The 25,322-nt window shown below is 37.4% G+C and overlaps 2 protein-coding genes and 1 non-coding gene across 6 annotated transcripts; 1 reads left to right on the top strand and 2 right to left on the bottom strand.

Annotated features, from left to right (window-relative positions):
• Positions 1 to 980: 980 nt before the first annotated feature.
• Positions 981 to 16,748, bottom strand: asb11 (ankyrin repeat and SOCS box containing 11). 4 transcript variants are annotated; one of them, XM_006639059.3, is made up of 7 exons: positions 16,531 to 16,746; positions 7,870 to 7,949; positions 7,656 to 7,763; positions 6,392 to 6,542; positions 3,218 to 3,352; positions 2,517 to 2,708; positions 981 to 1,589 (listed from the first exon to the last, which is right to left on the bottom strand). In XM_006639059.3, the coding sequence occupies exons 1-7, from the start codon at positions 16,706 to 16,708 to the stop codon at positions 1,465 to 1,467; spliced, it is 969 nt and encodes a 322-aa protein (XP_006639122.2). In that variant the 5' UTR covers positions 16,709 to 16,746; the 3' UTR covers positions 981 to 1,464. The 4 variants fall into 4 exon arrangements, with proteins under 4 accessions (XP_006639122.2, XP_015219216.2, XP_015219217.2 ...); XM_015363730.2 differs by lacking the exon at positions 16,531 to 16,746 and adding an exon at positions 12,603 to 12,747; XM_015363731.2 differs by lacking the exon at positions 16,531 to 16,746 and adding an exon at positions 9,267 to 9,379.
• An 879-nt stretch (positions 16,749 to 17,627) lies between these two features.
• On the bottom strand, positions 17,628 to 24,589 carry piga (phosphatidylinositol glycan anchor biosynthesis, class A). Its single transcript, XM_006639127.3, has 6 exons — positions 24,450 to 24,589; positions 22,297 to 23,090; positions 21,961 to 22,093; positions 21,099 to 21,231; positions 20,544 to 20,750; positions 17,628 to 20,049 (listed from the first exon to the last, which is right to left on the bottom strand). Exons 2-6 carry the CDS (start codon positions 23,018 to 23,020, stop codon positions 19,813 to 19,815), a joined length of 1,434 nt encoding a protein of 477 aa, XP_006639190.1. The 5' UTR covers positions 23,021 to 23,090; positions 24,450 to 24,589; the 3' UTR covers positions 17,628 to 19,812.
• Positions 24,590 to 24,800: 211 nt separating this feature from the next.
• trnae-cuc (transfer RNA glutamic acid (anticodon CUC)) lies at positions 24,801 to 24,872 on the top strand. The gene has a single exon. It is a non-coding gene; the product is annotated as a tRNA-Glu (tRNA).
• Positions 24,873 to 25,322: the final 450 nt, after the last annotated feature.

Below are 25,322 nucleotides of genomic sequence, written 5' to 3'. Positions count from 1 at the left end.
TGTGTAGACATTGCTGATTCAAAACATATGTACAGTGAGAGCACAGCCCTATCAGGACCTACAATCATCTGACGAGTTGCTGGAAGTCAATTGGTCAGGTGACTGTTGAAAAGCAGGAAGTAAAATCTTCCTCTGTTAGTCTGTGGTTGTCTGCTGTATCAGGGGCAGGGGCAGGCAGCAGAGGGCAGAGGGCAAAGGGTAGACAGTGTGCAAGACCCGGAAATATATAGCCCAAGGGAAAGAGAGGAACCGGAAGGACAGCAGACCGGAAACCAGGGACAGGACAGAGAAGGAGCGCCCTCTGGCTGCAGAGGGCGTGACACAGTAGAGGACAGGACCCCTGTGTATACCACTTGCCTGGGGGGTGGAGGGGAAAAGAAGGACTGACCAATGACTAAAGAGTTCCGAGAGGTTTTCTGTAACATATTGTAAACGATTCTCAGAGAGAGAGTGATTTTGGAAGAATATTGGAGAAGCATCCAAGTGATTGTTATTGTGCATTGCTTGTTTGAAGGCCGGTAAGCAGTTTAGCTGCTGGGCTGTGATAGTTAGGAACCTTGAGAAGACGTTTTGGCAGGAACTCAAAGAAGAGCTTAAGTTTTTGTTTTGGTTGTGCTTTTTTTGATTTTCCCTGTAAATAATGGGCACTGGGGTGTTTTTGAACCTCACAGTTGTGTTTGGTGTGTTTGTTGGCCTGGACATGCCCATTTTTAAAGATCACATTATAATTCCCAATGGGACATCACAGTGCATTTTTCAGTGGAATTTCTCTCCAACAGCAAGCGGTCTACCATATATATATATAGGTTTGTGAGTGTTTAGATAGACACACAGTGCAAACTAAATGAAGAGAATCCTTTACTTTGTGTTTTATGATGTATTCTAAAGGTTGTAAGACTTTTATGACACCTAAAAACTGTGGGATAGAGAACAAATGAATCTGGAGTAGGGATAAACATATTAAATGACTTCTCACATGGTCAGTGGAATACCAAAACAGCTTTAATCTACAGTAAATCAAACTAGATGCATGCCGAAACAACTGTTTCCAGTCTAATTGTCCCATTCACAAACATTTATCACCATGCCAAGTTTCTTTTCCCTGTAAAGAACTAAAAGGCTCTACTGCAAAAGGTTTATGAATGACAAATTCCATGTCATAAAGAAAAAAATTCATCTTCAGTATATTCACTATATTCCAAAAAAGAAATTGAAATGTACTTGAAAAAATGTCTTAATCCCTCAACAGCTGGTTACATACTAACTAAAATGACTAATTGACTTCTGAGTTATTTGCAATACAGAAGCTCTTTGTGTATAAGGCTAGCCAAACATCTTTGGGTTAAATTCTTTAAGAAGGGCTTGGAAAGACAGATGATCCACAGTCCTGCAGTGTGGCACCAGCTTGCAACATCTGACAGGAAGGATGAAAGACAGTCGTGCAGTCTTCAGAGCTGAGGCTCATTACCTGTAGAGCAGGAACTCTTTTAACCGATCTGGAAGATCTAAGCTGGAAAGTTTGTGTAGCCTCAATCGCCCCAGGCACTGCCGTATACAAAGGCGACACAGTTGTGTCAGAGCAGTGGGCCCTGAAGTGGACATAAGAAGGGAAAAGTTTTCAAAACGTGACGTGAAGAAAGACATTTTCTCATTACAAACAGTGTTTCCAGCTATGCTTGTAAGCGCTCATGCACCTGCCTGGCAAATTTCAAATGAAGCATCATTAACTAAAATTATCAGGAATGCACATAACATGAAAAAACAAGACAAGTTCATGCATTTCTTCCTAAATTGTATAATCTATAAAGCTCCTTGAAACATTGAGGTTTCAAGGCCAATGTTTGTATTTTTTAGGGTTTCATTTGTAATTACTTTTCAGAATGTTAGACCATTTTTTTTTCACTTGGAGGTTTAGAGTGTCTTGATTTCAGGCTGTTAGGCCACAAAATGTGTTACTTTTTGGAGAGAGTATTTAACTTTTAATACGCACTCTATACTGTACTATATATGTTTTATTAAAATGTATTTAGCAATTAAAATATATTTTTTTAAGATTATGGAACACTGATTCATATTAAAAGAACATTTATACTGTATACTGAAATACTGCATACTACAGTTTATGCAACTATCTTGTTATCTATTGGCATCTCTCTAGAATACATCACTGTTCAGTGAACTTTGAAAAGATGTACAAACATAAGAATAGCTTAATCCACAATGTCTTGAAATTATTGAATTAATAAATAATATTGTTTTTACAAGGAGGGTGCCAATTATTTAGTCTGTAGCGGTAACAACATCAAAAACTGGGAAGTACAACACACAGCTCTCTAGTTCTGGCAGCATCCCAAGAAGAAACATATTAAATCCAGTAGGACAGAGTTGGGGTCACATACACTTCCCTGGAGTGTGAAACTAAACGTTACAGAGGAAAACAGATAAATGTGCCCTACACTGAGCTGTGGTAGGAAATCAAACCCATAGAGAAATGAATGGATTATAGCAGACAATACCTTCTCGTAATAACAGGGCTCTCTCCACTGCTGTGTTTGGCGCACACACTTCCACAGGCCTGTTCCCCTCACTGTTTCGGGATTTCACATCTGCTCCATAATCGATCAACATCTCCACTACTTTGGCACTGGATTTCCTTGCAGCTGCATGAAGGGGGGTATCCTGAAGTCTGCCTTTGTGAACATTAGCTCCTGCCATGAGTAGAAGTATGCATGTGGATTGTTATATCTGCTTTCTCTGCTGATGTTATGCAATACACATTGCTCTTATGCACAATTCCATATAAGTTTTGTTATTAACATCTATTGTCACAAGATACATCTTTCTTATTTCCCTTTAAATTAAAAAGAGGAGAAAAATAGAAGATGATGAGTTATAATCCTTTAATAAGACACTTGGAAGCAAACTCTAATTCAAAATGATGCTGTGGAGAGTACAGGACATTCAATATCGTAATTTGAGTGAAGCGCAATGTCCAAGGCTTCACTGTGAGTCCTTGTAAATACACTCCTCTGTTCTCATCTTCTCCACTTTACTAACCTCTGCTTTGACAACAGCATGAACAAGACTGAAATAAACCCCTTAAACAAGAAGATGTTGAATTACACATACACTCTTCAAAAAATTGTATTGATTCATTCACAAAAAATACATTCTTCATGGGTGTTTGAGTTAAATCCAAGGCATAAAGATGACTTGCCTAACTGTAGCAGCTTCTTGACACAGTCTGTCCTTTGAAAGGTGCAGGCAACATAAAGAGGTGTCCCCGTCTGTGGAATCTCTAAGTCAATATTCACTCCATTTGCGAGTAAAAGCTCCATGCACTCTCTGTGACCTTGGGAAGGCAAAGATGATTCAGATGTACTACCAGTTACTGTAGATACTTCTGAAAGGTCATGTTGTGTTTCTCTGTATTTTATGAACTCGTCTTTAGTACTGAAACAAAACATCAGAAAATATCCAAGCCTATGATCTGGGCTCCTCACCCTTTTCAATCTGAAATTAGCTGCCTCTCCCTTGCCCCATCTTGCATTCAGAGATCTTTTAAGATCTTAAGAACAGTTACAAACAACAGGAGGCCAGTTGGGCCATCAATTCCGTTTGTTAAAATCAACACTTAATGATGACTAATTGATCATTCAGATGGTTCTTGATGAAAAACCAGGGTATCAACTTCAACACAAGACTGGATATCTTGTTCCATACTCCTACCATTCTTTGCATAAAGACATTTTACCAGTTATTAGTTTCAACTGTACTTCCACTTACTGTAGTTTTATGTTTTCTACTCTCATTTGTATCCATTCTTATGCTCTTAGTGTTTGGATTACTGGCCTTCAATCCTCCCATTTACTCTGATTGATGCAATCATCTCTAGCCCTTTCTCTCTCCCCTCTTCCTTAAAGTATTTTAACTTCTATCATTTGTGATAGATAACTTATATCTCACTCTGCCTTATTAAAAATACTGTACAACTTCTCTAGCTTCAAAATGTGATTGAAACTCAGATTATGTTTTTCTTAATTTTGTTTGCAATTGATATGAGAACAATCAAATAAATGCTTAAAATACATTTTCTTAAATGCACTATTCCATATGAATTTACCCTAGTAACAATCTATTATACACTGATCTTGATAGATATGCATTTTTCCACCTCCAGTGGAGACTGAAAAGACTGTTTGCACTTCATCCTTCTAGCCTCTGACTTGGTACGGAAGTGTTAACATGGTGCAAAGACACGCCCTATCTTTTTTGTACTTTAGCAGTGAAGAGCCTGCCTGTTTCTGATTAGACATGCCTTGTGTAGTCTGAATGGAAAGCTATTCCCGCTGAGCAAAATTTTACTTTTCTCTGGCCCTTGGGTCACCTGCAAACTGGGTTGAACACAAAGATAATACAATTCAAGCAGATTAAAGTGTGCTAACTAAAAAGTGTAAGCATGCACTGAACACAAACCTAATGCAACACAAGCCAATTAACTTGTGCTAAGCATTTTGGTTAGGCAACCTCACCTTACGCAAATGTTTAATGTCTATTATTACTATAGCACTGAAGGGGAAAACTCAGTATGCTGGAAACTGAACATGAATAACAGGCACTGTAGACGACCTCAATTCTGCATTATTAAAATTGTATTACTAAGTTACCATTTCAATCCTGTAAATGCTGTAGTTGTTGCCAACAAAATCTTACATCGTTTTGCTCAAATATATTACTGAAATAGTTATCCTGGAACATATCCATCCATCCCTTTTCTAACAACGTCATATAATCCGGGGTCACAGGGGACCAGGAACCCATCCCAGCAAGCAACGGGTGCAAGGCAGGGTACACCCTGAATGGGACACCAGTCCTCCACAGGGCACACACAAACACAAACTCTCACATCAGGGTCAATTGTCCCGGGAGCCAATTAACTTACCAGTATGTCTTCGGACTATGAAAGGAAACCCACAGAAACATGGGAAAAACATAAAAAGTGCACACAGATAGCACACAAGGTCCAGAATTGAACCCTTGGTCCCTGTGCTGCAGGGAAACATTGCTAACAACTTTGCCAGCATGCCTCCATTCTGGAATATATACTGTATACATGACAAACATCAAAGCTCAGATATTTTAAAAGCCTTATAATAAAACGCCAGTTCCTCATTTAATTATATTCCTCTTTTATTGACCTGTTTTTACTTTTGCTCAAAATGTCTTACAATATAAAGCCAGAAACCTCTGGGAAATATACTGTACAACCCTTCACTTCACAATTTAAAGGAGGAAGCATTTCAAGAATGTCCTTCCAAGAGGTGGCAGCATTACCACAAAGCATGTTTTTAAAAAACTGAGTAGGTACTGACAACCACTACATAACCTTGACAAGCACCAAATGTCCAATCTTCCAGCCTAGTTTATTCTAAACACCACAGATAACATTGAGTTGTTCACGGCAACACTGTCAGCACCATGCAGTACTTTGGGTTATATATTGAACTCTTAGACCTGGTTGTAAAGTATAATAAAGACAAAACTCCTGATGCAAACAACAGGAGACATCATTTAAACACACATAAGTGGTGCTAAAGTAAGAAGCTGAACATTATAATTTCTTTATCAGAACTCTACCTATTCACTACTTTTATCGCTGTCTGTGTTTATACGTGTGCTCATTTTTTTCAGGGAGGGATAACCGCCTTAAGTTAATTTCCAGCTTAAGATTAGCTATGTCATGACTGGAAATAAGAAACATTCTAGTGCACAAAGTATTTTAACTGATCATTACTCATTTTTTCAAAGCAAAATTTTACTAAAGTTAATTTTTTGAGAAATGCACCTTACTTCATGTTTTAACTTAGTCTCCAAATTGTTTATCAACTTTGTGCTCCTTTCAAATCATAAATCTACATTCAGTGCCAACCCTAAGACATGTAAATATTTGTTTAAAAGACTCCTGTCAGAACACTGGCATTGAAACAGCACTGTATTTGGCTCCATTTACCTTAGGTTTAAAGGAGATATGTTGCATTATTCATACTGTACTTCAAACAGTGGGGTTTAATTTTCCACTTTTAGTTAGAGTTTAGAAAGCTAAATAACATTGTTCATAAATACATAACCTTTGATCACTTGTCATGAACCAAAAAAATTAAACTTCACTGATTACTTGTATACTATTATTAAATATAAATATAAAAGGTTTATGTTTTTATATTAAATATAAAACAAATCTTAACACTTTGAATACTAGTATAAAATGACTTGCAATCTTAAAACGGGGCTCTGAGTGTACTTTCACTGAAGAAGGAAACAGTACAGCTCTGTAAACCTGTTAGTCATACACTTGTATTATTAAGTTAAACTCTACTCAGTTCCAATGTACCTCTCTTTGTTGCTTCATAAACGGGTGACGCAAGCTGGCCATCTGGCTGTGGAATGGATCCATACTCCAGCAACACATTGACACAGGCTGCACTGCCACTGCAGCAGGCATTGTACAGAGGGGTGATGCCATCCACAGTCACTGAATTCACCTGGAGAAAGAGCCACAGAGACACATACATTAAGAGACAACAACCTATTCAATGGGACTACAGCCCATGGCTTAGCAGATGGGACAATTGAAATGTGCTGTAGATACATATTTGGTGTCAGTAAAAAAAAACGACAAAATAAGCAAGCAGATATTTTAGCAATCAAAGGTGCATGTTATACAATAACATTCACAAGACTTGAATTGAACCTTGTGCTAGTTTGGAAAGATAATATGTTCTCAACGTGTTTGTGTTTCCTCCCACAGTCCAAAGACATCCATGTACTGGCTTCTGGGAAAATTGGCCCTGGTGTGAGTGCGTGTGTCTGTGTTTGTGTCTGTGTGTGCCCTGCAATTGACTGGTGTCCCATCTTGCACCTGTTGCTTGTAAAGATAGGCTCTGCCTCCCCTGCAACCCTACATGGGATGAAGTGATCAGAGAATGGATGGTTCTTCCTAGGTCTTTCCTTCATGTATCTCTCTCACATTCCTCCTCCCCCTACCACCCCATCTACACCCTTGCAGCAAATTCCCTTGCTTACTCCTTCCAAAAGTCTTCAGCTAGGCATGTCAGGACAAATACTCTATCTATACTGTACATATCTCGTCTCTTTTCCACATTCATTAGGGTCTAACCGAACTACTGAATTATCTGTTCTTATATGCAGTTATACACAGTCACAGCTTTCAATTTTTCAGCTGAATTTGGTTTCTTCTTTGCAATAGCAGCACTTCAAGTCACCATTCAACACCCTGATGGGACTCAACTCTGGGGACCGACCTGCTCATTCTGTAACTGCAACCTCTTTTACAGTAATCCCTTACTGTAAAAAGAAACCAGTTCGAGTTGCTTTATTGAATATCAAATTTCCAATAATCTAATTAGAAGCAAATGAATTTCAGATAACAGATTGTTATTAAACAAAATATTTTGGGGAGTACAATAAATAAAATAAAAAATCCTTTATGCTGTTTTCCATTTCGTGTACTGTATGTTACAGTATCTTCAGTGTTAAGAAATCACAAAAAGTTCCTTTAATTTTTTAGGTGTTTTTTTTCACATTTTGAATAGATTTCTCTCCCACTATTATTATATAATTGATTCAGCACTTACATTTGCCCCATTCTCCAGGAGAACCTTAGCACAGGCAACGTGACCTCCCAGACAGGCGTCATGCAGGGGAGACATCCTGTCGATGGTCATAATATTCACATTAAAACCCTGCAAAGCAAAGGAGAGTTACTGAACTAGAGGTGAAAAGTGGCGTTATCACTGGCGACAGCATCCAAGGTAATAATTCTCAAATGAACAGGCCGTCCTTCTGTACCTGTGCAATGAGAGTCTTGAGGGTGAGAAGGCGGCCCTGGAAGGCGGCATCGTGAAGAGGAGATCTGTCAGCCCAGGAGCCTGTGACACAGGTCAATACACGGTTCAGGACAGGATGGTGTAACTTATAGTCACTTTCTGCATCAGATTCTGAAGAGACCCTAGGTGAAGGTGAGCACTGCAGGACACGCTCATGTACTTCTCCTAACCTGCACTGGTAGAGGTGGAAACCCAGTCATTTGTTTCTAACACATACTGAATTATCATGCTATAATTCAATACAGCAATACAGCAATACAGATAGAGCGCTATAGAACATAATTGGTATAAAAATGTTTTTTTTATCATAATTGTTCTCTTCTTCGCCTTTTGGTATAGAATTTGGAAGTCTAAGGCACGTGGTAGATCAAGTTGTCAGATCTCAGATGCATAGCAAGGCTGGATCTGGTCAGTACTGGGATATGAGTCCTCTAAAGAAAACCCAGTTCTTCTGTCGGTGGTACTGGTGGCACAATTGTCTTTCTCCCCTTTGGACAAGAAATGCCAAACCAAAACCTCAGTTCTCTGATGGGGATATTGTGCTTTGGTGGTTCATCTTTTGGATGAGACATTAAATTGAAGACCTGACTACCTGGTAATTAAAACTGTGGCACTGTGTTAAAGAGAAGGGCTGTTTACCCAAGTGTCCTGCAGAAAATTCAGCCAGGCCTCATTAAAACTCTCCCTTAATTTCTCACTTCTCCTTCTTTTTTGCTATTTACGTAGGCTGCTGGCACATACTGTAAAGGCTGCTGCTCATCACAATTGGGTGGTCACATAAGTAGTGACATCAGTCTCCTCCTGTATGTAAAGAGCTTTGGGTTGCAAAAAATTATATAAATTCAATTAAGTCATGATAAAAGTCACAGCCTGTCAGCTCACTGAAGAGGCAGAGCTGCAGGTTAACGCTGGTTAGCGCTACAGGTTAACTCCTCAACTCCCAGAGGAGTTGAAGAGCTGAGCATCCATGAGTGATTTCTATTGACTTTTCTGCAACAAGAGTAAAAAATGGCAGCTCACTAAAGAAACAGTATCATAAGAAAGAAAGTTAGGACAGCACAATAAGCATGTGCAAACCTAACATGAATACATTGCAGTTAAACAATTGAATGTTCATTACTATCTACTGTACCTTGTGCATTCAAGAGAAACCATAACATTACATGGTTTATATTACCATATTAACAGTAGGTATCCTTGCCTTTTTCCTTCCATTGTTGCTGAGCCACAGTCCATCATTTTAACTGTCATGAATTTGTGAACGTGAGGCTCTTACTTTGAAAAGCAACCGCACCAAAAAAAGCCATCTCCAAAAACATCGGGAGTAAAGTGTTTCCTTAAACAAAAGAAATCACCTACCAGCCATGAGAGAATTACAAATGTATTCTCCATGCATCTGATAGAGCCTGTTCCAAGGTTCCCTCCAGACAGCAATATCTGTCAGCATACCAGCCATTTCCGAGCAAAACATCTTGAACTAATACAAGTCTGACTTGAAATTTCCTGGTCTTATCTGCTTTATCTCTCTCAAACTAACCCCTCCTGTCTGCTTTGAAAAGCAAATGCACAGCTGTGAGGAGGGCTCTGCAACTTGACGCTTGGTGACAGGGGCTTCACACTTAACTGTAAAAGACAAGGTAGAAATGCATAACTCATATCAAATATACTATATATTGTATTCTAGATTTAGTCATACCCTAGCCCACCAAAGAACAAAAATATTGGATATCAGAATGAGTTCTGGATTGGATAATGTGATTCACTTTAAAATATCCAGTGTTGTTCTGTCATAATAAAAGCATTTCACAGAGCATATTTCCATTTAATAATTCATTATCTATAAAATACGAGGGTTACATTTATTTATACATCTCGGTATTCCTTTAAAAAAAATTAAACAAATTGAAATTCTTAGCAACATTTTGTTCTTTGGAAACAGAATGAAGCCTTTGGAGCCACTCAGGGCCTCAGACTTGCCAAACATTATTTGAATGACCATCAAAACAGTGTCCTGTGGTCAGATGGAAACATAATTGAGCATTTTGGCCACGTCTATCAGCCTTATGTTGGGTGTAAAAAAGATAAAGTTCAAGTTGAGAAAACACTCAAGCCCACTGTGCAGTACTGTGTCTGGGGGTGGGGAGAAGGGTTCTGGAGCCCTTGTCAAGATAGGGGAAGTCATGAACTCCAACATGTGCTGTACCAGGATATTCTGGCTAGACACCTGGTTCTTTCTGCCAAGAAGCATAAGCTTGGCCTAAGATGGACGTTCCAGCAATATAATGATCCAAAGCACACATCCAAACTGACAAAGGAATAGTGAAATAAATGGCTTTTCAAAATAAATAACCACCTCACTCACTTACAGAAACCCACAGGTCTGAAGCATCCAGAGCAACTGTACATGGAGGAGAAAATTAAATCTCTCCTCTGAAGTGCCAGGACCTCACACACTACAGGAGGCATCTAATCAGTGTAAATCCTGCCAAAGAAGGGTTTAGAAAACACGAACTGCAGAGTTGTAAATAAATTGTGACCCTCATGTTTTCAGGACTTAAATTATGTATGACAAATATGACATAAAAAAATCTTTTATGATATTGTAAATTCAAAATTTATTTGACAAATAAACACTATGCAAAGCTAAATATTGCTGTATAACATTTTTAGAATTTTAAAATCAAGGAACATTATCCAATCTGTACAACTTTCAGTTCATTGTTTCTATTTTATGAGGGGTATGAATAAATTTGAAAGGCATTGCATACAGTACATATTGTACGCCTTTCACCAAGTTTTAAAAATATAAATATCCAAGGAAATCAGAAAGAAGAAGACACTCTTCAGGTCCTCTTCTTTGTTTTGACTTTCCATTTTAGCAGCTTCTGGACATAAGAACATAAATCAAAATGTTTCCTGAAAGATCTTGCCTAATCAATCTATAGTACATGACCCATTACTCCACTACAGTATATGAATCGCCCGTCCAGAAGCACTAAGACCCTATATGCACTGGTCTATCCATCTTTTAATCACTTCATCCAAATTAAGGGGTCATGGGAGAGCTGGAGAATATCCCAGAAAGCAACAGGAGCAAGGCGGGGTACATGTCCTGGGGCCCGTCCATCACAGACAAGTTTTTTTCCTGAACCCAATTAACCTACAAGTGCAGTATGTCTTTACACTGTGAAAGGAAACCAGAGCACTTGGAGGAAACCCATGCAAACATGGGGAGAACACACAAACTCCACACAGATAGCACCCCAGGTCTGGAATTGAACCCAGGGCTCCTACGCCAGGAGGCAGCAAAGCTAACTACTGCACCACCATACCGCCCCCTAGAGGTACTGGTGATTTAGGTTTTGCCAAACTGTCTTTAGTGGTACAATCCCGCAACACGTCACAGAACCCTAATTAAAACATCCTTCGTGAGTTCTATAAAATATAAACTAAAAACTTTTTTAAAATAGAAATCAATAGCTGATTTGGAAGTCCCCCCCCCTCACCACCACCCAATAATTGATGTGTCTGTTTCTGTCTGAGACACACTGTCATAACAGGTTGCATGGTTCAAGCATATGGGTACAAAAAGGTCATTTTACATTTATTGATGATAAGACCAATAGTTCTGCTTGTATGTTTTAACGAAAATACAATCACAGACAGCAGTATTGACACCCCATGTCTATAACCCATTTTATTAAATGTATGGGAAGATGACAACTATCTTGACCACAGTTACGATAAAGATCTTTTGTCTGTAGTTTTAAAATGTAGATGACAAACAAAACTGCATATTTGTATCTTACGGGAGAATTATCTTTGTGAAAAAAACATAGTGTACAAACATTCTAAACAAGCTACTGCAAACAATCTTGTTTAACCTTATGAATGAACATTAAAATGAACCTCAGAGGTTTAGAACTGGATGTGATTTACAGACTGAACCAAAGCATAATTAAGATAGAGTGTGAAGATGTGTGAAAAAGAAATATTGGCGCACTATAAATGCAGCAGTGCAGAACTAGGCCTCTGGTCTGCTCAGTATTCCAGAACTCTAGAGCTGCAGAAAACATCCATCATCTGTTTTTAAGAGCATTTAAAGGTGTTGTGGTGGCCTTACTAGACAATTTCCCATTGCCCCAATTAAAGCTTCAGGTTTGTAAGTACATTCTACTAAAACTATATACGTTTTGAACTGGAGGCAGACAAATTCTATAATAATAAATCATAACAAGTGTTAGATCAGGATAATCTAACAATCAGGATAATTAAAAACTCGATCGAAAAAGTCCCTTTATTTATCCCCTTTTTCGTGTTGATTCGGAATATCTGTGTACACAGTGAAAATGATTGAATTGTAATGTGTGTACATTAAAGTAATTGTTCAGGCCTCTGCTTTCACCACCCAGTGTAAATTTTGTCCTTTGTAAGTGTTCAAACCTATTAAGTGTGGAGATTTTAAGGCACATTAAGACGATTTAAAACAAAGTGAAAAACGTAAAACTTAAAAAACATCAATGAACTGGTCATGTATGAAGTGAAACTCCTTTAAAAAAACACAACAAGCACTTCAATACTAGTTTTTAAAGACTACACTTGGCCTCCATTGATGTGTTTATGCTAAATCTGGCTTTAGCGAAGTGTAAGAAGAAAACAATCTCTACTTTAGCCAGAATTGCCTTAAAGACTTACCCCCCTGAAATGAATGGCAGATATAATTTCCATACAAGTTATATCTAGAACCCAACGAGAGGGCAGAAATCCCGGTGACATCACTTCTCTTTTGCGTAAAAGTGTCAAGCACTAAATTCAGCTTTTCCGCCATGGAGCTCGGACATTCAGCCGAAGTGTATTTTTAATAACTGGCAGCCACTCACTGCTAGCAGCAGCAAAAACACCACATGGCTCAATGTTGTGGAAAGAAAAACAAGTTGAGATGATTTAAGCACGTGTCTTCCCATAGGTGATTTAGGAAGCTATTTAGCATTTAATCCATAATATGAGTGTCACATTACAGCACCATATGACGTTTCCAAAAAACATCTGTCGGCAGTGACCTTAGGAAAAAAATAAACGTTTTACTAAAGATTTTTCACTGTTTTCAAGCAGTGACCCTTAGAATTATTATTCGAAAAGAGCTATTTGCTGTTGTCTCTCAAAGGTTTTTTTTAATGTAAAATATATTAAACGCATATCAATTTCTCTGTCTTTCTAGCAAGCTGTCCTTGGGTTAACGAGGGACACCCAAGTATATTAAAAGCAAGAGTTTCCACACAGGCATGAATCATACATGAACTAAGCAAATAACATCCCAGCATACCCAGGGTCACACATAAAAATATTGGCCAGCTTTAGCTGACTATAATTATGGCTAGCATGGCTGCAAAAGGAAACCGCAGTGACTGTGATTGCAGGGGTGCAATTGGGCAGGAGCTACAGTGACCAAGACAGCTCAAGCTGCTGATGTTTCACAAGCAGCAGTGTGTACGTTGATGTCAGCATGGAGCTCTGAAGGAAAGGAAGAACATATGTGAATCTGCCCATGATGCCTCCCTGCCTAACAAGCTCGACATCTTTTATGCTCGGTTTGAAGCTAACAACACTGAACCAGTCAACAGAGTTGCACCCTCCGCAGCTGACCAGCTGCTCTCACTGTCTACAGAGGAGGTGAGGAGATCTCTGCTAAAAGTGAACACACGTAAGGTTGCAGGACCTGACGGCATACCCAGTCACGTCCTCAGAGCCTGTGCCAATCAACTGGCGGTTGTATTCACAGACATTTTCAACATGTCTCTGGCCCAACCTGTAGGCCCAAGCTGCTTCAAGACAACCACCATCATCCCAATACCGTAGAAAACCACAGTGACGTGCCTTAATGCTTCCCGGAATTACTCTCCCATCCATTCAGGACATTTATGACAGATGGTGTTTTAGGAAAGCTCTGAGCATCATCAAAGACCCCACACACCCCAGCTACAGACTGTTTGACCCTCTACCATCTGTAAAACAGTACCGGAGCATTCTGGCCTGGACTACCAGACTCAGAGACAGTTTTTGCCCCCACACTATCAAACTATTAAACTCCCAGCCTCTCTCGCCTACAATCTGAACCCTTACGGTGCCTTTTCTCTTTATCAAAACTCAAATGCACATTGAAATCTACCTCTACCTAAAGGATACAAATTTATGGGGAGACGTTCACTCCCCATAATTTTGTATCCTTTATTTCATTCTGTTTGCGTATGATTTTACACAACCTGTCGTTGTTTTGCACATTACCTGTTACCTGTTTTTCTTTTGCACATTGCCTGTTGTCTCTGTCTTTCTTTTCTTACATAATTGTATTGTTTTTTTGTCTCACCGTCTGAGAGCTAGCTAAATAGTATTTCGTTACACCATATACCCGTGTATGAGTATAATGACAATAAACTTGAACTTGAACTTGAACTTGCAGCAGTTCTTTCCTGTCAGGAGGGGTGTCTTCCAGGATGACACTTCCCCCACTCCACAGAGCACCTGTGTTCACCCAGTACTTTGATGAATATGACACTAATGTCATCCACAAGTCCTGGCCTTCTCATCTAAACCCAATGGAATATTTATAGGATACTCTGATTTGACGCCTGAGAGAGTTTTCCACCTCCATCAACCAGGAGTGACTTGATTGACTTCCTCTTGGAAGAATGCTGTTTCCAAGGATTGTTTCCAAGGATTACATTTTTCCAACCATCTGCATTGCTACAATACATGTGATGCCTAATAGATTATACAAGTAAGATTGTACAAGTTCAGTAGAACTGAAAAATCCTAACAGAGAAACAGCAGACTTCTTTGCCTGACATGTTTCACAGGATTCTTTTAGTAGTAGTGGGAGTATGAATTCCTGTGACGAAGAAGGCTTGTGTACACTCTGTCCACTCTTTCTGATAAAAATATTTTTATATATTTTGGTGCACAAATATAAGCAAAGCCAGGGTTCCTGCATCTGAAGAACAACTGAAGAAAGGATAGACTAAACATTCCAGGGACATATACATACTGTTTCTAAATAACCACTGTTTTCTGACATGTACTTGAAAAGAAAAGCTTACACTGACAACACAGCAGTAAGCTGGGGTGTGAGAGATGAACAGTACTTCTGTGACAAAGTGGTTCTATAATAACAACTACTGCATCTAGACAAAAGCAAAGACAGGAATTTGAGAAAGTACCTTTTTTTATTAAATGTATAAAACTTTGCTGTGTAAAAGTGAACAAATGGAACACACGATAAAGTTAGTTTTGTATTGCATGCAATAAGATTGGAAATCTGATAACAGCTTGATTCTCATTTTCAATTTCAAAATGAATGTGAGTGGATGGACATGGATAAGACTACCAGAAAAGAAAACACATTACAAAGCCAGTCTGCATTTGCATAAGAGTAAAATATCAGCTAATAAATTATATTACAGCCTATTAGAACTGCCTAATTCACTGTCTTACACATAAAATGTTTCTATTTCAGTATCAAGGGAACTTTTTAAAGGTTCTAGTAATTGTACTCCACAAAATCTTTCCATACATTAATAATACTCAGTTTATCAGTGCAGAATCTACTCTTTTTATCCACTCTTAAAGTCAATAAGCAATTGCAGTCATTTTCTGTTTTAATTTTAAATAATTGTTCACAGTCCCATCAAGACTATCACTACTCTTGTATCCAAATAATTGTCAGCCCTGTTGAATGTCAGTTTAAATATGTTTATTCAGAACAAACACATCTCAGTAGGACTAATGTACTAATGAACAATTTACAATTTGCAATATTTAAAAGTTATTTCTAGTATTTCATCACTCCCGATGCACTGTGAGAAAACATCTTTTGTTCTTGATCACAGATACACACAGATTTTTCACACTGGTGAAAGTTACAGCACTGTATCATCTGTACTATCATTCACATGTTACACACAGCACTGTTTCTGAAAATTGAGAGGAAAGCTGTGCACTCAGTAAGCCAAAGACATCCGCAATATTTTACTACCTTTTTAAAACACGCTTTCTTTAAACTACATGTTCACCGCTACAAAGACATGAATAGTCTTTAACGTTCAGGTTTTAAACTACATAAATAACGAATGAGCAATGTTTGAAGCTCAGACGTCACATTAGACATATTTGCTAAATCAGTATGGCTGTTTATACTTACCTGATACATTTCAGATACTTAACAAACACAAGAAAAAACATAACTGAAACCTCTATTCATCTCCAGCACATCAGATTTGCACTGGCATAAAAGTAAAAATTAAGATTATACTTTATACATTATTTTTTCTTGGAATAAATAAACTCCCTTATTCTTAAAATATCTTCCCACTCATTGCAAGCAAATGCATTTTTAATAACGAAGAGCCAAGCAACTGTTAGTGAATTAAACTCTATACTTCCAAAGTGAAAATGGGCATAGTGTCAGTATCTGGTACTTATTTAAATACATCAACCCACTTACCCATGTAAAAGTTTATTATATATATATATGACAATGAATATTAATGTTAAGCTTATTGAAAGGATACTGAAGAAGATGCTGTGCACAACGTGCCTACTTGTTAATTAACTGGAAAGTGGTGTGTACCTGGGCTTATTCCATAGATCTCTTCTGCGATTCGAGCTGCCTCTTTTCTGTTTCCTTGGACGATGTAGAAATGGGTTAACAAGGCGAGACAAATCTTTATCAAAAGTTTAAAGCAAAACAAAGCAAAAATTGTAACATAAATATTATTAAAAGCAGCCAGTATAGAACTGTCCTCCATTTTGTTCAGTGCTGATAGTATCCTAGATCTGCTACAGTATGTTTTGCCATTCTATTCTGGGTATCATATGACTTCTATTTTAAATCCTGCTACAGTTGGTGTGTCTCTCTGTTACTAAGAATATAATTAGTTCATACATTTTTTGATGTATTACAAAGTTTCCTTTTACACTGTTCATTGTGGATAGGGAGGTTGTGGGCATTAAAAGCTCAGTGTTGGATATTTTAAGATTTTAAAAGATAGAGATCAGAGTTTAAAAATAGATGCAACTACTAAGAAGAAAATCCAATCGCAATAGGTATTTTCAAGAGCAAAGCTTGCTTCAAATATAAATACAACCAAGCTTCACATTCCAAACTTGAAAGATAAGAATTCATTTAAAAGTAATAATACTAATAGAATGGAATACGAAAGTGTTCATTGAAACATTAAATTGCCAATTCAATGTGACAACTGCATAATTAAAGTTTGTACAATACAACTGGAAAAAAAACCTTGAATTGCATTTTGTAATCTGTCTTGCAAATAAAAGCTCACATTTGTTTTCTACTTGTCCCAATATAGTTATAACCAACATATGTCGTGCATATTAACCCTTTCAGAAAGGCGTTTAATAATATTCGAGCTGCATTAAACTCGAGAGCATGAGTTTAATGATAGGTATTTTATACCTTTAAATCATCCATCCATTCATTTTCTAACCACTTAAATCTAATTCAGGAATAGCCAGAGCTTATTCCAGGAAGCAACAATCACAAGAAATACACCCTGGACAGGATGCCACATAAGGAATATTTATGGATTCCATTAAGAATTGGAGAATATTTTTTTCCAGAATTATTACAGAATTATAATTCCTGTATTTTACACAAAAATTTCTTTTAACTGTGATGTTTTAAGAAAGCTCACTGAAGTCTGATTTTTAGTAATTATTTTTTATTATTCCAGACTTAGTACAAGTTAGATATATACAGTGCATGGAGGAGATCTGACATTTTTTATATTTCAGATTAACTGTTTAAATCATACATGGGTGAAAGAATTCCTTAATCTGAGAATTTCATTACAAATGAATGTGACATGGGAAAAAATAACACCTATTGTAAATGACTGTTGACAATTGACAATTAAGTGATAAGGTATGCTTGCTTTATTTTATTCTCAAAACTATAAACTATAACATTTCATCTTACTAATTGGTATTGTAAAGGATAATATATAGATCACTGATGTCAAGATCAAATCCTTAATGGATCATGTTGTCTCCTGGATTTATTTCCTTTAAGACTAATATCCACTTTACTTATTAATCTTGCTCACTATATAAAATTGAGGTATGAAATAAGTAATTAATACAGTCTGCAAATACTTTACAACTCCAGCATATACTATACAAAGAAAAGCAGTAATAAAATGCAAGGGATGATTTGCATTTTTTTTTACAACCTACGTTTTGAAGGATGTTATAGACTAAATACTTAAACCAGCTTCCTCTGTAAACTGACCTCTGATTGCACAATTACTAGGCCTAACAGACTAGTTTAATTAGTTCAGATTAGATGTGTTACATAAACAAATAAATACAAATAAAACATAAAAATGAAGAGTTTTAAAATAAATATATTAAATGTTATAACTGTTTTCAGCTATACTCATACAAATACTGCAGCTCCTCCATCCAATGCTGTAAGGAGATAAAGAGCAAAGGTGAAACTTTGAATTTGCTATTGTCCAACATCTGTTGGATAGAGGAACAGAACAAGTTCTATAATGAGAATTCTAACTTGCTTTATACTGGCAGGTTTACATGAATCAAAATACATTTCAGATATCACGAAGTGAAATTCTTCTTCACAATTCGTTTTTACTCTCAGTCACGAAAATTAAGTTTTTTATAGGGAAAAGAGAATGACAAAAACTTAACTGTTCATTGTTGCATATTGTCATATTTTTGTGGGTGTAAAATGCATTTAAGTAATTTTCACATACAGAAATAAGCTACCGTACAAGATGTTGTGAGCCCTTAGTTAGCATTTTTACATCATAAATTATACTCATAGTATAATCATTATGGAATGGTTAACAATTGTTAAATGTGTTTATAATTATCTGTAGCACTAAGAAAAGTATGTAAAAGTAAAAGTTTTATGTTAATACATGAAGCATTACTAGTTTGAAAGTCTCAACTCTCCCTATCTATGCAACAATAACACACAACTGTATAATACCAGTGCTAAAAGCCATTTGACAAATTTTGTAAGTATGTCAATTGACCGAGACCCCAGTTCCCATCCGCAGCTTACACAACTCATTGAATTATGAACTTGCTGCAAGTCTCCTTCTGGTGGAAATGTTGAGCTCAACACATTTTCTCATGAAGATGTGCATATTGAGCTTGTGTTATGCTCCTCCAGAGACTGTTCAAAGAAATCATCCTATTCTAAAACACTCATCTCTGCACACACTTTGTGGAAGACAAAAGTTTAATAAAAGAACAGGAGAGTGAGCAGAAAGGTTTCACCTGTATACACTCCTCACTTGTAGTACACTGGACAATTGCTTCAACTTCATGTAACTCATTGCCACTCACTTTAATGGTTTTATTACACATTAGGCTAGTAGCTTTTGATGTTATGTTTGGAGCTCTAGAGTACCGCATTAAAAACCAAGCAGAGACGAACAGCAGTCCTAAGTTGTGAAATCACATAACTGACAAGACAGTGTCCCCCAACAGAAAAATGGCTTATTCACAAAAATGTGCTTCTCTGGAATTTGCAGTACTTAACTCTATGCTTGACATTGCAATGATCAAGCATGATCGATATAAATAAACATTGAAAAATGCAAAAGGTCCCTGTAAAAGAAGTGTCAGACAAAATTTTAAAATCTATAGAAAAACCCAGACAAAATACCTGAGGAAATAAATCAAAGGCAGAGACAGAAACAAATCGTGTAAGATGAAACCATTAGCACTGCCAATAAAATTTAAACTTGTAAACTAATATGAGAATTGCATCAGACAAATATGGCCTTTTAATATTTTTTATTAGTATGAATTCAGTTGCTGCTGCTTTCTGCTGAGGAGCCCTTCTGTTATTTTTGTCTCAGTCTTCTCCTTTTCTGCTGTGCTTGTTTTTCCAAATTCCATGGGGACCAGAAGCATCAACTGCAATGTCTATAACATAATCTGGGACAAGCCAACTTAAAAACAGGAGGAGCAGGAAGTCCAGCACAGCAACAAACGCAAAAATTGAACCTGCTACTGGACCGCAGTGGGCCATGAGTCTCTGGAGACGCTTGTCCAAAGGCAAGACCACTTCTTTGGCCACTCTATCGTAAACCTGTGAATATACCAAAAGATAAATGGATTGGCTCATGGTTTAAAAAAAATCATTAACTGACTAGACCATGAGTGTAAAAATTCAATTACTTCACTTCAAAGACAACTGGACTGCCATTCATAGTTCTCATTCTCCATGTAAAAAAACACCTTCCTCCATACAAAATGTTATATTTATGTACACTACCACCAACTATAATACTCTTAAAAGTGCTTCAGTTTATTGGGTTTACATTCCAAGTGACTTTTTAAATCAAAATTAATTTATATTGAAGGATGTCTCCATTTACCAGCAAGAGGAAGTTACAAGAAAAGCCATTTTTGAGATTTAAGACACACTGCATTTTAAAAGTCAGGTGGTCTGCATGGATGCTTTCTAAAACAACTTGTTTAGACAGGAACATTACACAAGCACGTACACCCGAGTACTTTGCAAGGCTGAGTGTGATGTAAATTCAAGAGCGAGTGCATTGCAGGCTCCCGTATATAACATGCCTTTTCGGTCCGCTCTGCAACGTTCCTCCAAGTGTAGAGAGTCCGAACCCGGTTGTGAATGGCAGCAGGTGGTGGCACATTCCCTGCCCTCTGCTTAGCGATGACCATCTCCAAGCCGTCACATAATGATTTCACAGTGGGCTCACATAGCGTAATCAGGTCTTCAGGCAGCACCTCCGGGATTCCTCCCACTCTTGTGCTAACAACCTTGATGCAGCACACAGAACTCTTTTCAATGCACTGCAGAACCAAGGCGATCTAAAACTGTCTTAATTAACACTGACTGAAACATTCAAATAATTGTACATTGATAGAAGAAACTCAATAAAATGTAAGTCAGACTTATCCAATTGCAATGGGTCAAAATAATTGGAAGCTGTACTGAGCTAAACACACAGATTTACTACCTTGTTCCTGTGGCTTCTGTTCTTTCTTAGTGAGGTAATTTAATAAGAAGCATTTTGACGTTAGCCAGTAAAATTAGCTCACAATGATCAGACGTGTTCACAGCTAGCCCATCTAAAAGATGAAAAGATTAGAAACAGAAATAATTACCTGCAGACCACAGCTGGCACCTTCTACAATGGCCATGCAGAAGGCCTCTGTTAGAGATGTGTTTAGAAAAATATGACCCTGAATCAAAACCTTTCTAACATCCCTGTGCTCCAAGGCTCCTAACAGACGAACCCTGCATCAGAAAACAACAAAAGATGACATTTCTGTGTCTTTCAAACTCCGTCAGGAAGTAATATGACTGTAGCAGGACCAAGATCCTCAGACTAACTTATTTTAGGGTGATTTTAAATGAACAGGGGGAACCACGGACATTAGTATTAGAGGAAAAAAAACTGTTCAGAATCAGTTTGCTTTACACTGCTTGAAGGAGTAGTCCATTATAGATGAAGACAAATATCTGCAAATTCCTGACATACAGCTGTACATTTTATCAACTATTTTTTTAAATGTCAAGTGTTGTTCTTCATGTGGAAACTATTTGCTTTCATCATTCCAGATAAAAAGAACAGATAGCTGCACTTTTAAAATGTTAATGAAAATATCGATCATGCCAGAGAACTAAGACCTTTAAAGATTGAATTCCTAGAAATATCTGCTTTTCTTTCTATAACACTTAAGTTTACAAACACATGCAAAAAAAGTATTAATAAGTGCCAAAACAGAAAAACTAATTTTATATGAAGTTCTGACAAAAAAATACTTCTCATTTCTACAGAATATTGTTCTTCTTTTAATAAGAGAAGATAACATTTTTATTCATGTACAGTACTGGTTAAATCACACTTTACAATTATAAATATAAATTTGAAAAGCACCTTGTTTTGCTGCATTTTATAGTGTACTGTAATTAGAGCTTGGGTTTCAATGAAAAATACCAATTGCTCCAAAAATCCTAACTCACCTATCATGAAGCTGGTACTTTTCTCTGACTTCTTCTAGGACAATTCTTTTAGGTCCCTCACCACCAATGAGGAAATACAAATCTGGATGTTTCAGGCACAGCTCTGGAATTATGCCACCAAGCAAATCAATCCCTGCAGGAAAGCATGAATAAAAATTTCCAGGAATTACTAAAATCAACAATCTATGTATTTCTGCACTTCACAGTAAATGTGATAAAATCATTAAAGACTTAAAAGATATAAAATTATGTTCTGACTTTGAAATCAATATTAAAATGCAAGTTTAACCTTAATTACTGCTAAAACACATTTTTGCTTTCAGAGGTCACTCTTACCCTTCCTATAAACAAGCCGGCTTACTACCACAATGGTAATCTTGGTGTCATCCCTCTGGGATGGATCTGGAGTGAAGTCAGTGGGATCAACAGCATTTGGAATTACAGACACTATCTCAGGATCCAGTGCAGCTCTTAGGACAGTGTTCTCTTTGCTTGTGAATGACACACAGATGATGTGGTTTGTGTCACAGAGCGACACAGTGAGCAGCTTATTGGTCAGCACCGAGCTCACGTCTGCAAAGCCAAAAAGGGAGTGGTCTGTGAAAACTGTGTGCAGTCCCATTGTCTTGGCGTGAAACAAAGAATCATGAGCCATGGCTGAAAATGAACTGTGGGAATGGACAATCGTGATCCTTTCCCGTACAAAGATGCACCTGAGCAGAGGCAGACTGTGGAAACATGTTGTTGCTGTGGACTGATTGTACATTACCTGCAGAGGTAAATAGTAAACCTTCAGTCCATTAGTGAGGTACCTCACACCTTTTCTGTTCCTGTAAGCATGAGTCACAATTATAACCTTGTGTCCTTTTTCAATTAAGCATTGTGATAGTTGATAAATGTGGCTTTCAACTCCTCCCATATTGGGGTAAAAGAAATCAGACACCATGCATACATTGTGCTTGCGGTGAGGATGATCCAGGTGATTGAGTCCAATGTCATCCAAGAGCCTGCTAATTTTGGGGCCCTCTGAGCTCCTTCCTATTCTCTGTTCCAGCTTCATAGTTCAAAATTCAATTCAAGAGATGCATCTATGCAGGTTTAGATTTGTACTCCTCAGCTCAAATGCACACCTATAAAATAAAGATATGTTATTATTCTTTCACCTCTATACTATTACATATCCACATGAATTAATCCACAGTGCCCCTTTTCAATATTACCAAATATTACCAAAAATTACATTAAACATAAAACCCTTCCTATTTTTTATCAATGATCTAGATTCTGGTATATTTAGGTAAACTAGTCAAATTTGCCAATGACACAAATTAGGAGGACTGGAAAACATGCAAAAAAGAAAGGGTAGCAAAAGTAAAACTATAAATGCAAAATAAAAAACACTCTGAGATAGAAGCAGGTTGAATTCTGAAAAGGAATTAGGTGTCTATGTTGATGAGCCATTTACTTCTAGGCAATTCTGGGACGCAGTTAGAAAGATGGATGAATTTTTTGGATATATATATTAGTAAGTGACATACTGGTAGATTAATTGGCGTCTGGAAAAAACGGCCAAGGTGTTAGCATGGTTGTCTGTGTGTGCCCTGAGATGGACTGGTGTCCCATCCGGGGTGTATCCTGCCTGTGCCCACTGCCAGCTGGGATAGTCTGTAGCTTCCACACGATCCTCAATTGGATGAAGCGGTTAGAAAACTGATGGGTGAATGCATGGAATTTAAATCAAGGGGTGCTAGAATTGTGTAATGCACTTCGTAGCGCCTTTTTTAAAAAAATTATGTTTACAATTTTGGTCACTATGTCATAAAAATATTCCTGCTCTGGATTCGGTCCAGAGAAGAGCAATCTAATACATTTCAGGGATTAAGGGAATGTAATACACTGACAGGCTTAATTAACTGAACCTTGAGTCTTGAACAGAACTACTACAAGGTTGTGGAAACCGATATGCTTCGGTAAACAGCTTGATTGGAGTAATTACTAGATACCAAACGGGCTATATGGGTAGAATAGCCTCTTCTCGTTTGCAACAGTTCTTAATCACAAAATACTCAGGTTACTGTAAAAATGTAACCAGTCGCAGCACTTGGTTAACACAATTTATCAGGAATAAGTGTTGACGTATTTACAGAGCATATTATACAGCTACACTCCGATAAACTCATTAGGTTTCGGTTTGAGCGCCCTGCATTTGATGACCCAATGCTTTCTGTACCCGCTCATAATTTATCCCCAGAACGCTTCACAGCAAAGCACCCTTACCTGACACCAATCTAAGCGATTGAACTGAGAGGTGCCACCTTCGAGAAACGGTACAAACTAAAGCTGTCATAACATTTAATCACTGCACCGCGAGGTAATAAATGCAACAGCTGGTTATCTAGAATTGTGACTGGAAGAAACTAAAAGAACTTCTGTTTAACAACTACTAGTACATTTATTTTAGTTTTTACAACAAACGAAAACAGTATTACCTTATATGTAACGATGGGTTGCGTATCAGTTGCTTCCTAGGACTACACAGCTTTTTAATTATTTTAGTACAAAGACAGGCTTTCTTATTAAGCAGAAGTGCATGTTCGTTTTCGTTTTCAATGAGCATTTCCGTGTTGAACGCGAGAGATTACTTCCGCTTGGCATGCTGGGAAATGAACACTTCCGCAGTCTTCTGGTGTATGTTAATTTACTGAAAAAAATGTACAAGTAAATGACTGGGATCTTATTTGGTCTCTTTAAATTGTAAACTCTCTTTTATTTCAAAACGACTTGCGTTAAATAATTTTAATTTAATTTAAAACAATACTTTAAAGCCTTAGTCGTATGGTTCCCTGGTGGTCTAGTGGTTAGGATTCGGCGCTCTCACCGCCGCGGCCCGGGTTCGATTCCCGGTCAGGGAATGCAACTTTTTTAGTCTAGTTATTGATTGTTGATTTGATGCCTTTTAATTTTTAAAGGTACTTGTGTTGACGTATTCTATTTTCTCGTGTTGAAACTTAACGAGCGATAAGTTCACTAATGTTGAGAGACATTTGTGTTAACATATTCAGTATTCTGTACTTTATGTTCTTATTTAGGTTTTTTTTTACTGTGGTAATTTGTTTAGTGTGAGAGAAGTTTTATTTGATCACTGACCCAAGGGAAAGTGTTGTGTGGACGTTTGAGGAGAGAACGCAGGCTCGCGCTGTGTCCGTTATTCTTCTTTTTCATTTTGGTTCTCGGTAACGTTTGATAATCGGCAAGTGAAAGCTATTTTCCTTCTATGAACACTTTTTTTCCTGTAAAGTACAAATAGTTAGTTACTCTGAAACCATTTGAGCAAAAAAAAAAAAGGAAAATCTTTCTAAATC

Source organism: Lepisosteus oculatus, chromosome 15 (assembly GCF_040954835.1).
Source record: "Lepisosteus oculatus isolate fLepOcu1 chromosome 15, fLepOcu1.hap2, whole genome shotgun sequence".
Taxonomy (NCBI): Eukaryota; Metazoa; Chordata; class Actinopteri; order Semionotiformes; family Lepisosteidae; genus Lepisosteus; species Lepisosteus oculatus.
Note: the sequence above shows the minus strand (reverse complement) of the source record. Positions and strands in the feature narration are given on the sequence as shown.

Excerpts from the sequence above, each read along its gene's own strand:
- piga (XM_006639127.3), bottom strand. The coding sequence starts at position 23,020 with ATGAAGCTGGAACAGAGAATAGGAAGGAGCTCAGAGGGCCCCAAAATT. Across the intron at positions 21,232-21,960 it reads AAGTACCAGCTTCATGATAG|GGTTCGTCTGTTAGGAGCCT; the intron begins GTGAGTTAGGAT and ends TTTCTGATGCAG. Across the intron at positions 20,751-21,098 it reads GTGCCAGCTGTGGTCTGCAG|GTTGTTAGCACAAGAGTGGG; the intron begins GTAATTATTTCT and ends TGCTGCATCAAG.
- asb11 (XM_006639059.3), bottom strand. The coding sequence starts at position 16,708 with ATGGAGGACAGTTCTATACTGGCTGCTTTTAATAATATTTATGTTACA. Across the intron at positions 3,353-6,391 it reads TTATGAAGCAACAAAGAGAG|GTCACAGAGAGTGCATGGAG; the intron begins GTACATTGGAAC and ends TGCCTTCCCAAG. Across the intron at positions 2,709-3,217 it reads CAAGAAGCTGCTACAGTTAG|GAGCTAATGTTCACAAAGGC; the intron begins GCAAGTCATCTT and ends TACTCATGGCAG.